General features: G+C 36.7%; 1 protein-coding gene across 2 annotated transcripts in view; it reads right to left on the reverse strand.

The window, feature by feature from the left end:
* FGF12 (fibroblast growth factor 12) overlaps nt 1-7,831 on the reverse strand; it is a 477,520-nt gene extending 469,689 nt beyond the window's left edge. Inside the window, exons 1-2 of one of the 2 annotated variants that reach the window (XM_016136341.2) lie at nt 7,713-7,831; nt 7,396-7,538 (exon numbers count right to left, since the gene is read on the reverse strand). In XM_016136341.2, coding sequence (XP_015991827.1) covers nt 7,396-7,408 — 13 coding nt within the window. In that variant the 5' untranslated portion in view covers nt 7,409-7,538; nt 7,713-7,831. The remainder of the gene's footprint in view (nt 1-7,395; nt 7,539-7,712) is intronic. The other variant, XM_036219787.1, reaches the window with a different exon arrangement.
* Nucleotides 7,832-15,009: the final 7,178 nt, after the last annotated feature.

Consider the following 15,009-nt stretch of genomic DNA (forward strand, 5'->3'; position numbering starts at 1 on the left):
ATTTAGTATATGAATGAGACTAAAGGCAAAAAAAAAAAAAAAAATCTTACTTTTTTTTCTGAAGTCACTAACATATCTAGAGTTTCAGTTTCCAAAAAGCTAAAAAGGAATTTCCAAATTTGCCTTGTGTTGAGCTTTGCTTGACCTGTTTGGACGTTAGCAGTATTTGAAGGTTTGAGAAAAACCTAATTGTTTCACAGGGGTGACATGTATGGAAATAGATGGTATAGGGAGAGATGAACACTTAGCAGACTGGCATTGCTGCTTCCCCATGCCTGCTGGTTAAGGGAATCTTTGATGTGTTTAGTCATCTGAATGGCCTCTGAAAGCTTCTGGATATTTTTTCATCAGTGTAGTCCCTTTAGGCTGCTTCTCAGGCTAATGGCCAGTCCGCAAAGAGAAGAGAAACAAAAACCTAACCACAAAATAGCAGCTTCCCTTTACTTCTTTCACAGAATTTAAAGCCCCACTTTCAATTATCTGTCCTCTGAATCACTGATGGTAGGGTTTCTTTCAGGTAAAGAGCAAGACAGAGTACAGAGTATGTGCTAAAAAAAGAAGAAGAGAAGTTCTGTGGAGAGGCAACAGGTGTCTTTGGGGACTTCTGCCAAGGTACCATCAGTTGCATCGCAACCCAAAATACCATGGTCTGTCTGGGTGGGAGTTCCACATTCCCAAAGACAAGGAGACAGAGACTATTTCAAAAAGTAACTGGAGAGAAGAGCAAACTAAAATTAGAATTATAGATATAGATTCTGGAAAAAATCCCACCATACTCTGCATGCAAGGATGCTAATAAGGAGATGAGGATGAAGACATTGGGGGAAACAATGTGTCATCTTAGCCTCACACACTCCCCATCTTTTTTACATGTCTATTTTCTATGCCAACTCTGTAGCACAGAAATTAGGTCTCTCTTCTATATGTATACTTCCATAACACTAAAGAGAATAATAATAAAAGACAAGGCACGGGCAGTAGGAATCCTGTAGTGTTCCTGATAAGGGACACAGGTACATGATATAGTTTCATAGTAACCACCCTGTAGCTTATCTATTGATTCATAATTGAGAATGTACACCCTAATCATCTGAGGTGCTTCTTAAATATCTGAGTACCATGTGCCATGGGGTACTCAGTGATTCTGATGAGCATCCCTGATTGAGAAACACTGTTAGTGGCCATATTTCACACAGTCTATATTTTAAACCCATCTAAAGTATGATACTTGACCCAATGTATCTCTGTCCCCAACCCTGGAAGATGTTATATAACTGCCTTGAAACTAAGGCTGAGTAACATAGAGATAAATTCAGGTATTCTAGGAGTTACTATCAAAAATATAAAATAAGCTCAAAAGAAATTCCTTCTGATAAATTAAAGCCTTTACGGAGGTCAGCAGAGATGGTTTGTTGAGTCTCTATGCAGTATGCTTGCTGCTAAAACTACAAAGGTGGCAAAGGACCAACTTCTCCTCTCCAGGAACTCACAATGAAAAGACGAAAAGTAAATTATGACGAAAGGCTATGATCCTAAAGAACTTTAAATGCTTTATTGGTATGAGCTTAATTTTATGATCATGTTATAGTATGGAACTTGCGATGGTAGAATAATTCTTTTTTATAGAGAAACTGAGGTAAGATGAGTTGCCTAAGCCACTTAGGTTTTCTGATCCTCTGTTTTATAATCTATTAAGTTAAAATTTCTAATTGCAGGGTTTTAAGGGAGATGGCACATATTAAAAGCACTGTGAGAAAATACTAAGTGTCTCATGAGTATTATTTATAGCTGTTAATATGTGAAAAGTCAGGAAACCAAATATAAATAAATCCAATATACAATTAGTGGTCACTTAGTACTGACCCTAGAGGAGTCAGTACTTTAGAAGCTTAAAGACATAAAAGGCATAAAATGACAGGATAAGAAAATGACAAGAGATAACTAGCTAGCCACCTTCGGACTCATTATTAATGCTAACAAGCCTCATCATAGCCACCTAAGTCAGACAATAGGTTACTAGGTAGGTAGCCAGTCAGTTGTAACAGCTTTTAGAGTAGGTACTTAGCTACAGTTCAAATGTTCTCTGACACAACAATTGTGTTTAAAGAAACCAAAGAGGGAATAAAAGGTAGATATTATTGCTATGGATTGTTGAGTGCTGCTGTGGTGGTTATTAATTACTGTGTGATTTTCTATTCTAGCTTCTTGGGTAACCTCCCAGCACTCTGAAAGATAAATGGAGAAGAGACAGACAATTTTAGAAATCCACAGTCCTTGAGCCTGTTCATGTATCCCTGGACTGTAAGCTTCTAGAGGGCAACCCCATGCACTGTTTATATCTCTTCTCCTGAGCTTAACAATGTACCTGAAACAATGTGACAACTCAGTAAGCATATTGAATTAAATAAAATAAACTTCCTGTGATATTTAAGAATCTCGAGACTCAGAAAAGTCAAATGCTTTGTCTAATAATATAACACCATTAAAGTTGGGGTAAGAGCAAGGATCTCTTATGCCCAGTGCCTGTCCTATTATATTATGTATTTTACTGCATTATATTTTACTTATCCCACCACAATGGCTTTAGTGATCTAGTTCTTGTTTTAACCAAAAAATAGCTTTTCTTAAAATCACTTCCCAGTTCACTAAATGAGTTACCATGCAGACATTTCCTTTCTCTCCTGCAGGGTAAACCATTTGTTTTCAGAGAAATGACTGTTCTATACCTTAAATACATGAGTTTATGGCCCTGGCTAGAATCTAATGGGTGCTGTTAAATCCAGAACAGAGTCAAATCTTCATTGGGGACATATGTGCAGTTCTCTATAGGGAAAGCAAGTCAGTTTACTGTCTTCTATATTCTGGAATCAAACTGATGTTTCTGTAGCCTTCCTAGCAGCCAAACTTATCTTACCTCTATCAATTTACAGTCTCTTGGATGCATAAAGATGGCATGATAAACTGACTAAGGCTATTCAATTCAACATACATAATGTGAGTCTATAGAATATCCATTTACATAAGTAAAGGAGAATGTTTTCTCTAAGCAGGTATCTGGGGAGCTGCAGGAATGTTATGCACACAAGAAGGTTAAGCCATTGCTAGAGATACAAGAGTGAGATATGTAAGTTCAGAGATTGCATCTTAGTTTTTTTTACTATATTCTCAGAACTATGCACATTAGGAACATAGCAGGTGTTCGATGAATATTTGTTTAAATAAAAAGCACACAAATTACAATGCTGATTGTAAGAAATGCAGTTAGTGAGGAATGAACAAGTACTTAGGTCATAAAGAGTATGCCAATAAAATATCAAAATATCAGGGAAGATTTTATGGGACAAGGGCCACATCAAATAAATCTCAAAAGATTTGAACAAGGACATATGACAGCAGGAAGAGTAAAGCTATGTTCACTCTCTTAACCTATACCTTGCTTAAGAAGTCTAATATCACACTACCACAAACAAATATCAGGACATTGTTAGGAGCTCAAAATCTATCTAGAAAATAAGTGTTTAAAGATAATCAGGAGTTGAAAGTAAATGGCTTGCAGAAGGGCAGAGAGAGTATTTAAAAATGAGTCTGTTTTCCGATCTAACCATAATGCAGACAATTTCTTTTGCATTTCATTTTCATTCTGTCCAAAAGCAACCAGAGATCTATAACATAATTACATATTCAGGGGCTTCCATACTGATTACTAAGATTATTTCAAATTTTCTCTACTGGAGTACCTGATATGATGTCATTTTCACATACAACCAGTTTTTAAACTTTAATATGTATATAAATGACCAGAAGAACTTGTCGAACTGCAGATTTGGTTCAGTAAATCTAGGGTAGGGTCTGAGATTCTGCACTTCTGATAGTTCCTAAACAATTCAACTGCTAATGTGGTCTATTGACCATACCTTAAGCAGCAAGGGCCTAGCCCAGGGGTTAACTCTCATTATCCATTAGCATCAGCTGAGAATCTTTTTAAAAATACTTATGCCCAGGTCCCACTCCAGAGTCAATGAAACCAGAATGTCTAGAGATGTAGCCTAAGTATCTTTATGCTTCAAAAGCTCCACAGGTGTTTCTAATATGCCAGCCTGATGTTGAGAACCTAGCCAGATAAAGAAAGATGTGATCTAGTAGACAACAGAGGAAAAAGAGAGCAAGGAGATAGGGAGAGAGAGAGAGAGTGACAGTGAGAGGGAGGGAGGGAGAGAGAGAGGGAAAGAGAGAGAGGGAATGGGGGAGAAAGAGAGAGAGAGAGAGAATACATAGATAGATAGATGATAGAGAGATATGATATAGAAAGAATAAACTTATTTCCTCACTCTAAATCAATGCTTCTCAAACGTTAATATGCATATAAGTTAATTGGGGATTTTGTTAAAAATCAGATTCTCATTCAATAGACCTGCAGGAAAGATCAAAATACTGCAGTTCTAAAAAGCTAGTTTTCAAACCACATTTTGCTTATCAAGAGCCTAAATCAATGGTTCCCAAACACTATTGCATCTGGGTTCTTAAAAACTACCTATATCTCTCTTCTACCTCAACATTCTGACGTAATTGTATGGGCTGCAACCCAGGCATGAGGATATTCAAAAAGCATGCTAGATGAATCTAATGTGCAGCAAAGTTTGTGAAACTACTACGAGGCCCAAATTCTGTCAAAGCTATTCAGATTATGCACCAGCTCAAATCTTTGAGGCAATATTAATTACCATGGGACATAAAGATCACTGAAATTAGATCCTGATTTGATTTCTAGGCCAATTGTTTTATTTTCCTCTTCTTTATCCTCAATGACAGGAAGTAATCCAAAGCAATAAGTAAGGAGGCAAAAGAAAAATAATCTTATTTGTAAATAACTGAAGTTTAACTTCCTGGAGATTGTGGACAATTGTTCTAAGAAAGATTTTTAAATGCTGGAGGTAATATGAAGTTTGTCAAATGCCAGGGACAGGATTCAAAATTAATCGAACCATTTAGATTTTTTTTCTGGGATGGAGAACTCTTGAACCTTCAACTGAATCACATTGTAACTCTTTGAGAAAGAGCTTCCAGTTGAAAAAAATAATTATATGTACTTACATTTGAGAATACCTTCCTAGAAATAGATTTGAATTTGTTGCAGAAGGAAGATTATAGATGTCAAAGTATGAAAGATGTTCCAATTTGAAGAGGATACAGATACACTCCTCTTAATACACTCTTTTTTTCTTCTATAATAAAAATTTTAAGTTACCTACAGCTTTTAGCTGTGCTATTTGCATCAACTTAGAAAATGAGGCCAGTAAGTAAAAATTTAAGCCATTCTTTATGTGATCACTACCTGGCTAATTCAGCTTTGTTAAGGAAGTTCAAGAACTAACACATAAGAACTTTCATCATGTCTTTTGCCTGAATTAATTATGGTACCTCTGCAAAATGACCATAATATTGGCTTGGGGCAAAATACTTCGTTGCTTTCTGGTCAGTGCTGTGATTCATGTCTATGTCACTGTTATCTGGATAGGCATAAAAGTTCTAGCCTGATTCTTCTCAGATATATTTCTTAGATTCTTTCTCCTTTCAGAACTCCTGAGACTGGCAGAATAGCTAGAACTCTACTTCTGTCAGTCTGTGATATAAACCACTTGGAACTTTGAATGACATGTAGCATATTTTATGGGCAAAGAAGGGAAACAAAAATTTATTGCTAAGAGTTACATCCTCTTTAGGATGGACCAGGAATTAGTGCATCAATTGGAGACAAAAATGTTACAAGAATCCTTGCCAAAAAAAAAAAAAAAAACCAAAAACCGAAAAACAAAAACAAAAACAAGTTTAATAACTAAATAGCAGGAGTCATCTAACCATGTGCCTGGGTGTGTGTGTGTGTGTGTGTGTGTGTGTGTGTGTGTGCGCACATACACACACTTTATAGTAAAATGATATTCTGTCGATCGTTAATTTTGCATTCCAGAAATGTTTTATCAAGTAGAATGTTACAGAACTCTATAAGTTAAGATTGGCATCTCATTTTAAAATGAATTCTACAAGAGTTAATAAATATATGCCTCAAGTATATTTATAGACATGGATTTCCTCATATATATACGTAATTGTTAGTCATAGAAGTGCCCATCAGATAATCATGAGAATTTGTCTAAACTGAAAATTGCCAGTCTGAGTCCATGTCAATTCAGTTATTTTCACACTCAAAATGCTTACCTAGGTTCAAATACTTACCTCCACTAATTAAATACTTAAAATACTTTATTGAACATATACCTGCTTTCATTAAACACTCTAGTTTTATTAATCAGCCCCAAAATAGGTAACCCATAACCACCACTCCCTAATCCTGAGCACATTACCACAATGACTGACATTCCTGGTTTAAAAATAAAACCTTATTTCAAATATAGCTTCTCGAGTTCTGGGTAATGAATATAGTTTCATGAAAGTTGACATCATTTCTTCTGATTTCACCGGAATTAAATACATCCAATATTCCTACTGGATATCTGACCACATCACTCAAGGCTCTTTGTAACCTGGTGGGCGTTTTAAGGGGGAGGAAGAGGAGGAGAAAAAGGAGGAGAAAGAAGAGACCTGCATAGATGGAGTTAAACCCAAAGGATATCCAATCTTACAATTTTAATAGCCATTTTGTTTATGTGTGTTAATATGCCATCAGAAGTTGATTTTTACAGTTTATTTCCCAGTTAGTATGTGTACATTATACAGAACTGCTTAGGAGAAGAATATTAATATAAACATGTCCAGAACTTGGACATGTATATCTTATGCTTGAGAGCCAAGCAGTACTCCGATACACTGTTCTTCTTAGAGGTCAGTTCTAACGCACACTGTTTCAAATAGACCCAATTTCTCTGCTGATATATATACATATATTGAAAATGCAGTAGGATGTGGTCATACACACCCAGAAATACCATTTCATGGGGTGGGGGTGGAGAAATCCAAAAATTTTTTATAGCAATGCATTATTGGATATCAGATACAAACGCGCCTGTCAGCAGTCCTAAAGCAAATAAAATATATTTATTTGAGCCCATCCATTCTACAGAAAAGAAACTGCTTAACCAACACATCTCTCCTCTCCCACCATCTAAAGACTCTCATCCCCACCCGAAAAGATAAAAGATAAAAGAACTCATTACACTTCACTACGCAACTGATGGAGTATTAAACACTGTCTTCCAAGCTGTGGGAGTTAAAAGAAGTCCCCTTCCTGCCACACTTCCCCGGTGCTGCAACGGACATAGCATCTCCTCCTATCGACCTAGTATGATGCTCGCTCCCCAAGCACTGCAGTCCCCTAGCTGAGGACTGCCCTGGCCACACGCACATGCAGCGGGAAGTCCCCTGATGGGGTTAGCCACCTACCTTTGCTCTCCATTTCGGTCCCTTTCGAGTGCTGGGAAGTTCAATGGAAGTTGGCCAGAAGATGTGGGCCCGCTTCAGATTCCCAAATCTGGGAAGCCAATCTGATGATTTCGCCCGTACTTCCTTCCTTCCCCTCAGGCTTCCTGAAAGATGGGATTTCTTAAATCTTGAAGCTGCAATCAGCCACCAAAGGACACTTAGCAGCAGCAGCAGCAGCAGATTGCCTCTACGGGGAATAAACTGCTACGCACATCTGGTTTTGAAATGCATGCACTGTGCCCACTCGGATTTCTTATTTTTTATTTTTATTATTTTACCTGGGTCCGGAAGCTGCAAGCAGGAGCTGTCCTCCAAACGTGGTGCTGCAGGTGTAGTGACAGATCATCCCACTTTGCTCTCTGGATGTACAGCAGATTTGCATGGGCGCTGGCACGCATGCGCAGGGCATCCCTCCTCCCCTTTTCACCGCCTCCCGCTCCCCTCCCACCCCCCTCCCTTCGCTTTTCTCCCCAATACGGTCCTCAGTTATCCCTGCTGAAGAGCTGTAGCATTCGGTCACAGAGAATGGCTGCTAAAAATAAACGCCGGACTGGATTTCCTTTGCAAAGTAGAAAATGGATTGGATTGGGATTGTGCATTAGTCCCACACGCTGTTCCAGGATGGGTTACAGAAGCCTTAGAGGAGACTAAGGTCCCCGCGCTAGGTATGATTTTATTTAGAAGGCAGAAGGGAAGGAAGAGGAGGGGATTTAAGAGTCCTATTTAATGATTATAATTTGGGTTTCTCTTCCTAGCTGCTGCAGTAACTTTCCAGGTGTATGCTTCTCCCTCCTATCCCCACTTACCGCACTGGCTTTATATATGTCTTTGCATTCCTGTATTTGTTTTGTTCTGGTTTTTCGGAGATGGGGTGGGAATAGTCCTGAAGCTACCAAAGGTCAATACTCTCTTGCTTTTTTGCTACTCAGACTTGAGTTTTCTTGCCTCCCTAACATCCCTTTGGCCTCCACCCCAAAACTTCTATGAACAGACTCCACGGCTTGGAAAGTTCTCCAAACAAAGCCATTGAAGACATTTTAGGTGCTCTTTTTAGCCTCTTTCCAACAATAAACTAAAACTCAAGAGTCTCTAAAGGTGGAGAGGCACCTGATTGATAATAAGTACTTTAAAACTGTATACATAATAGTTTTTATGGAGGTGCAGAGGAAGTGTTTTTAATGTATAAAGCTCTAGAGAAGGACAAACACAAAGGCAAAAGTCCCTTGGGCAGTAAAATAGCCTGTAGGAATACTACTTTCATATCAAAATATTTTAAAAGTTCACACTAGATGTATCTTATCTAAAAAATTGTTTAATAGGAAAAAAAAGTGTGTTTGTACTACCTTTTTTCTTTCATTAGTCTAAATTCTCCTCAGAGAATTTTCTGTCCTTGAGAACAGTCTTATTCTTAGTCATAAAAACAAATCTAGAAAACTCTATTTCTTAGAAATGGCTAAGGAGAGAAATGTGCAGATTAGACACACACTCCAGGATACACTAAGATCTCTCACAGTAGACTTCTAATCCCAGTTTTCAAAACACTGAAATGTAATAAAATGTACTCCCAACGAGAAATCTGAGGCTGACTATAATTCAATTTTCTGGTGATTCAGAAGGCATCCTAGGATTTTCCAATGCCTTAAGGCCTTAATTACAAATATTAATCATGACGATTCAGCCAGACTTGGACATTTATTAGTGGAGGACTCCTGTTGATGAACTGCATGGTTCACCAAAGCCTGTCTCCATTCAGGAATTAAAACGATGGAGTATGAGATGACAGTAGCCACAATCTAGAGACTGCTAACCTTTATGCTCTTCAATTGTATACCCAAGTAAATATTTGGAATAATCACAAAACTCAAGATTTCTTTAAAATTTGGAAGTAGGTTAAAGATCACAGTAGAGTTGTTCTTTAAGAACAGTAGTTTATTTGATTGGTATAAATAACTTCCGCTACCAACACTGAACCCCATTACATGCTCTTACCCTCTCAAAAGTTTTAGAAAAGAAAAAAGATGCCTTTAGGATCAATCTATAGACAGGCCCTTAATATTTATTATTTGACAGATGGAGAGACAGGGAGGACACTTCATAAGGGTCATACAATGGAGCAGAATCGGGCTAAGAACCTGAGAGTCTTGCCTCACGGGCAGAGGTGATCCATCTACTTCAGGATGGTTTCTTATTTCGCTACCACCCCATTATATACAGCGAACAAGAACAGGGAAAGCCTCTTAGTTCATGAATTTTCATTATTTTTATTAATAACTTTAAAAACCCAGGTGCTTTATTAAGTAGGAAATAAATCACATTTAATACAAAATCTGTGGTCTGACATTCAAGACCTTTTTGTTATCTGGATCCAGACTACCTTTCAAGTCTTAGCCAAGCTTAACTCTTAGACAATATTTGCCATATTCTAAGCAAATCTGAAGATGTTCCCTTTCCAGACTTTTACTTATATAGTCATCCTTGGAATATCTTCATCTCCTTACACCACTAACACAAATGTTAACATATCTAAGTCTTATATTTTCTCAATATCCAACTTTTTTAAACCAACAAGAACTAAAAAGAAATTCTGATCTAACCAGCCAAAAAAAAATCAACTAAAATTTCATCTCATTCCTACAATCTTCCCTGATCCTTTCCATTTGAAAACATTCTTCATTATAAACAGCAATACTGTTATATCTTTACCTCTCTTACAACATCTATTACTTTCTATTTTGCATTACAATTATTTATGTACATACCTCATTCCCATTCCCATCCTTACTAAAATATAGGTTCCTGATTCATCTTTGTAGTGTACAGAGTATCTTGAATATAGGAAACAATAATAAATGTTTGATGCAGTAATGATATTTAGTATACATGTTTTTGTATATATGACATTGACTGTAGGCACTATGATAACTAATAATGATAATTATATTGAACTAACACTACTAAGAGTTTACTAGGTACCAGCCATTATTGTAAGTAGTCCAAGTGTTTTCATTAATTTCATTTTCATAAATTCTACGTGGTTAGTGCTATTATTATCTGTACTTTAAAGATGAGCAACCAGAGGTGCAGAGAGGTTAAAGTATGAATAAAACATGATCTCTGTCCTACAGAAGCATAAAGCTTATTAAAGGTGATAGAAACATAAATATTTTTTTTACATATGCTAAAGGCATAAGATAGAGATCATCACAGGTGGAGTGCGAGGGCAGAAGAAGTTAGGCAGTTAGTCAGCCTTTAGGTTTTAAGAGTTAGAGGCTAGATACCTTCATGTTTCTTCCTTTAAAAAAAAGATATGGATTTGCTCACTCACCACCACACTACCAAAGTGAGAGGGGATAAATTATATGGCCCTATTAATCATTCTACACAATTGAATCAGAGTATCACCACCAACAGCCTAATTTTGGTTAATCCATGTAATTGATTAGCTACATGTATATATTCATACTCTCTACCTTTAGTTCCTACTAGAATGGTACAGAAATGATATAAATGACTGGGATTAATTGATAGCAATATAGTACATTATAATGAACAATTTAAGGAGCCTTGCTAATATGTCAAATCAATTACCAGCCCACATAATTTTTTTCCATATACTCACTCTGTTCTTTCAGAGGTACTGAATATAAATTGAAAAGAATTTGTGACCTTTTATTTGTGCCCAATTATTTTCTTATTATTCATCTCTTACAATTGGATAATCTATTATTAAAAAATAACAACTGACCATTTAGAACTATTTTTGATAATGATAATGAGATCAACTCACCATGACAAATGAACATATTTACTATAAGAAATAAGAAGTGATCAGCTCCCAATCTCTACTGAGGGTATCAGTTCCAAACTGTCACCAGAATGTAAGCTCCACAAAGACAAAGACCATGTCTATTTGTTAGCTGTTATATCTCCAGCATCTAGGACAGTGTGTGGAACTTAGAAGGTTTTATTTAATATCTGATGAGTAAATTACTTAATGAAATAAAGCTTTTCCTATGGCCACAAAGCCAGTTCATTTGACAAGTAAGAAGCATCAATCAGCAGTCCTAATGACATAAACAGGACCATAAGTAACCTGCAAGAGGTAGCAGATTTGTTAACAAATGTGTTTAGTGTTTACTTTTGGGCAAAAACCATAAAATATCAGGCCTAGGTTGAAGTATTTCTTAGGCAGACTAATACATGGTCTATGTCTTCACAAAACATCTAGGGGCTTAGAAGAAATTAATTATAGAAGAATAAAGAACATGACAAAAATTTCTGAGAAAAAAAAATGATGAATCAATGTGGCAAGCCATGTAAGAATGATAATACTGTAGATCCCTCTGAGAACCAACTTACCTTGATTACCTACCATGTGTGAGGTTTTTATTGTCTTCTTGGGTGAAGGGGAAATAACAGCCTTCCTAAAAAGAAAACGGCGCCTGATAAAGTATCAGTAGAAAAGATTCAGGTTGCAGGTACAGAATAGTCTATAAAAGATGGGAAATGGCAGAAGAGGATGTGGGTCATCTGGGTGTATTTTGCCAAGGAATCACCTGTCCACATGGTTTAACCGTGATTTCTCTGGAGGCTGTTAAGGGTCTAAAGAGACTTGCGGAATGGTGAGGCAGAGTAATGATGCATAGGTAAGGCATCTGGATGCCAACTGACAAATATTTTTGACATTTTTTGTTAAGGACCTTGTCCATTTGACAATAGTAGAGATTTATACATAAGCTATCAACTGACTATTTCAAAGCCCATCTGTTACACTGGCATAATGCCTACTTAAAATGGAGTGTGCCAATCTCATTAATGTGTAGGTGCCAAGTAGACACAGATTGAAATAATCAGTCCAAACAGAATACTGGGGAAAAATACCTTTGAATCAATTGCCCCCTTTCACTCTGGGGATAAGAAATAGCATGGCAAAATGACATGCAAAATTAATATCTTGAATATGGTAAGGATCATTAGGAAGATCAATCCAATCTTTGAGTTCTTAGTGGTAAGAGTAGACCAAATGTTTTTGTCTAAAGATGCACCATTAAAATGCTGCCTCAAAGGAATGTAGGCATTTGTAATAAAGGCATTTCCTCACCCTATACTTTTTCCTACCCCTCCAAATTTCAAATACATGGATGTTCAATGTATTTTTTTTCTGATAAAAATAGCACATGAATAAGTAGTTCTAAAAAGTACACAAATATAACCAAATTATGTCATCAATTCATTTAATAAATATTTATTGAGAACCTAGTATATGCCTGATACTATTCTAGGCGGTAGTTTATGGACTCATGGTATTTACATTGCATTTTCATACCTAGAAGAAACTTCATAAATCTTGTAGTCCAAACATTTTTTATAGAAAAAGGATTAAGTTGAGGCCCAAAGTAGGGAAAAATCAACTTTTCCCAAGTCAAGTGGCAAATTACAAACAAGATTAGGAGTTAAGCATGCTGATCCCCATTCCCTTACAGCTTTCTCCATAATGGTACACACACTGTGTGTGTTCTTTGGTTAGAGGTCTCGTATCATTTGTAATGACTGCAAACTGTTATTTCAGAACTCTATTCATTTCATTTGGTAAACACCACCTGAAGTTCTTGTTGGAGGGCTGAAAAATGGTAACTGTACTAAGTGTGTTGCCAGCAATAAACACCTCCATAATGTGTTCTACGTAATGTCTGATTGATGTGGCACAAGTATATCATTTATGTGTAAATAATAACAAAAATTTCTTTCACTACCAGTGCTCTTAGTTGGTAAAAATATTTCTAACTTATGTTTATATTCAAATTCCCATTCACTTAGTGGCTGCGGCTACCCAGGCGAAGTAAAATGCAGAAATGAAGCAATTAGCCATCTTACTAGTGCCAAAAACCCTGCTATTAAAAAGAGAGGAAAAAATTAATGAGTAATTTCAGCCAACTGAAATTAAATAACAGCAAAAGGATACAATAGCATAATGGATCCCACAGGTGTATTAACCCAAGGGCATTATTAACAAGAACTTGGAGGTTCATGATCAATTGTGGATAATACTGACACTCTACAATTTACCAAAAAAAAAAAAACAAAAAAAACCATACACACACACACAAATGGATTTTTTTATTTGCTATCTTTAAAAAAAAAGTATTTCCAGATTTTTTTACAGTCTTTTTCCCCTTTAATCATTTACCCCACTGAGATGACTGTACTGGAAGAGCCGTTAAGGAAGCAAAGACCAGGGTTGTAAATAGAGGTAGAACCAAGACTGCTGCTCTGCATAGAGGGTTCTCTTGGGTACTGATTTCTAGATCCCGAGGTTGTGAGAGCATGATGCTGCTGATGCTCCCATGCCCTCTCTCAGTCTGTTAACAATTTAAAATATCTGTACTGATTTTAAATTTATGCCTACATATTATGATTGGCAAACCTCTCATTCAGCCTACCTAATTCTTTCCAAATTCATTCAACAAACATTTTTTCCTTCTCTGCAGAATTGCAAGGTATAAATAATTAATAATTAATACTGGTTATAAGAGGATATTGGGTAAGGTTGATGCTTAATCCTGGTTTCTTCCTCTGTAAAAATAAGGAGTTGGACAAAACAGTCTGTAAGGCCCCTTCCGGCCCTAACACTAGGAGTTTCGATATGTGGACCACAGCATCACTTCTCATTGGATAGCAGGCTAGTTCTTAGCTATCACATAGGATGTCACATTCCTCTTGGCATCAGTGTCAGGCCACTAGGGCTCTGCCCAACTCCTTCAGTTTATGTATCAGAAACCTGAGGCCTGTGGAGCGGAAGATTCTTAGATCTGAACTTGGAATTGCTTGAATCCAAAGTCAGTCCTTTTAACTATTATCATATAGTCTCCTTATTCCTTATTTCAATGAAATACATGAGTACAAAACTAAGTTGAAGTGAAGAAAGTGTTGTCTACAAGGCTCCATTAATGCCATTCATCCACTGAATAAAGAATTACAAATCACATAAAAATAGTCTCCTTCTACCTGCATCGCTGCCCATTTCTCCCCTAATCTTTTCATTAGTTTCATTTGTTTTCACCCCCTACATCATGCCAACAACACAAGTTGGTAGATAACTCAATGCTGAAATAACAAAGGAGGACTAACTCAGTTTCATAGAGCTTTGGGATTGGATAGAAATCTTGGGCTCACTCTTTCTCAGACTATTTTTCAAAATCCAGTTAAAACATGCCCTGCGAAACCTCTGACTCTTCATAGTATTTTCAGTATTTTTTATTCATGTCTATTATTTATTAATATGTATGTCTCTCTATAAAGGTGAGGTATTCCTATCACATAATAGAGCTCCCAGCACATAGTAGGCATGCAGTAATTATACTCTTAACTAATTAATGACTCAATCAGTGAGTGATGAATGAAGGTCCAGATTGTTCCTAAACTATTCAATTCAGTTTATTCTTTCATTCATTAGACCCCACGCACAAATAAAAGTGAGCTTTGAATAGCGGTGCTTGTTCTACACCAGATCTGCTACTGAGTCCCTCAACATACCCATTAACCTGCTTTATTCTTGTTCTTTCCTGAGTTTCCAGG

Source organism: Rousettus aegyptiacus, unplaced genomic scaffold, assembly GCF_014176215.1.
Source record: "Rousettus aegyptiacus isolate mRouAeg1 unplaced genomic scaffold, mRouAeg1.p scaffold_m13_p_4, whole genome shotgun sequence".
NCBI classification, from domain to species: Eukaryota; Metazoa; Chordata; class Mammalia; order Chiroptera; family Pteropodidae; genus Rousettus; species Rousettus aegyptiacus.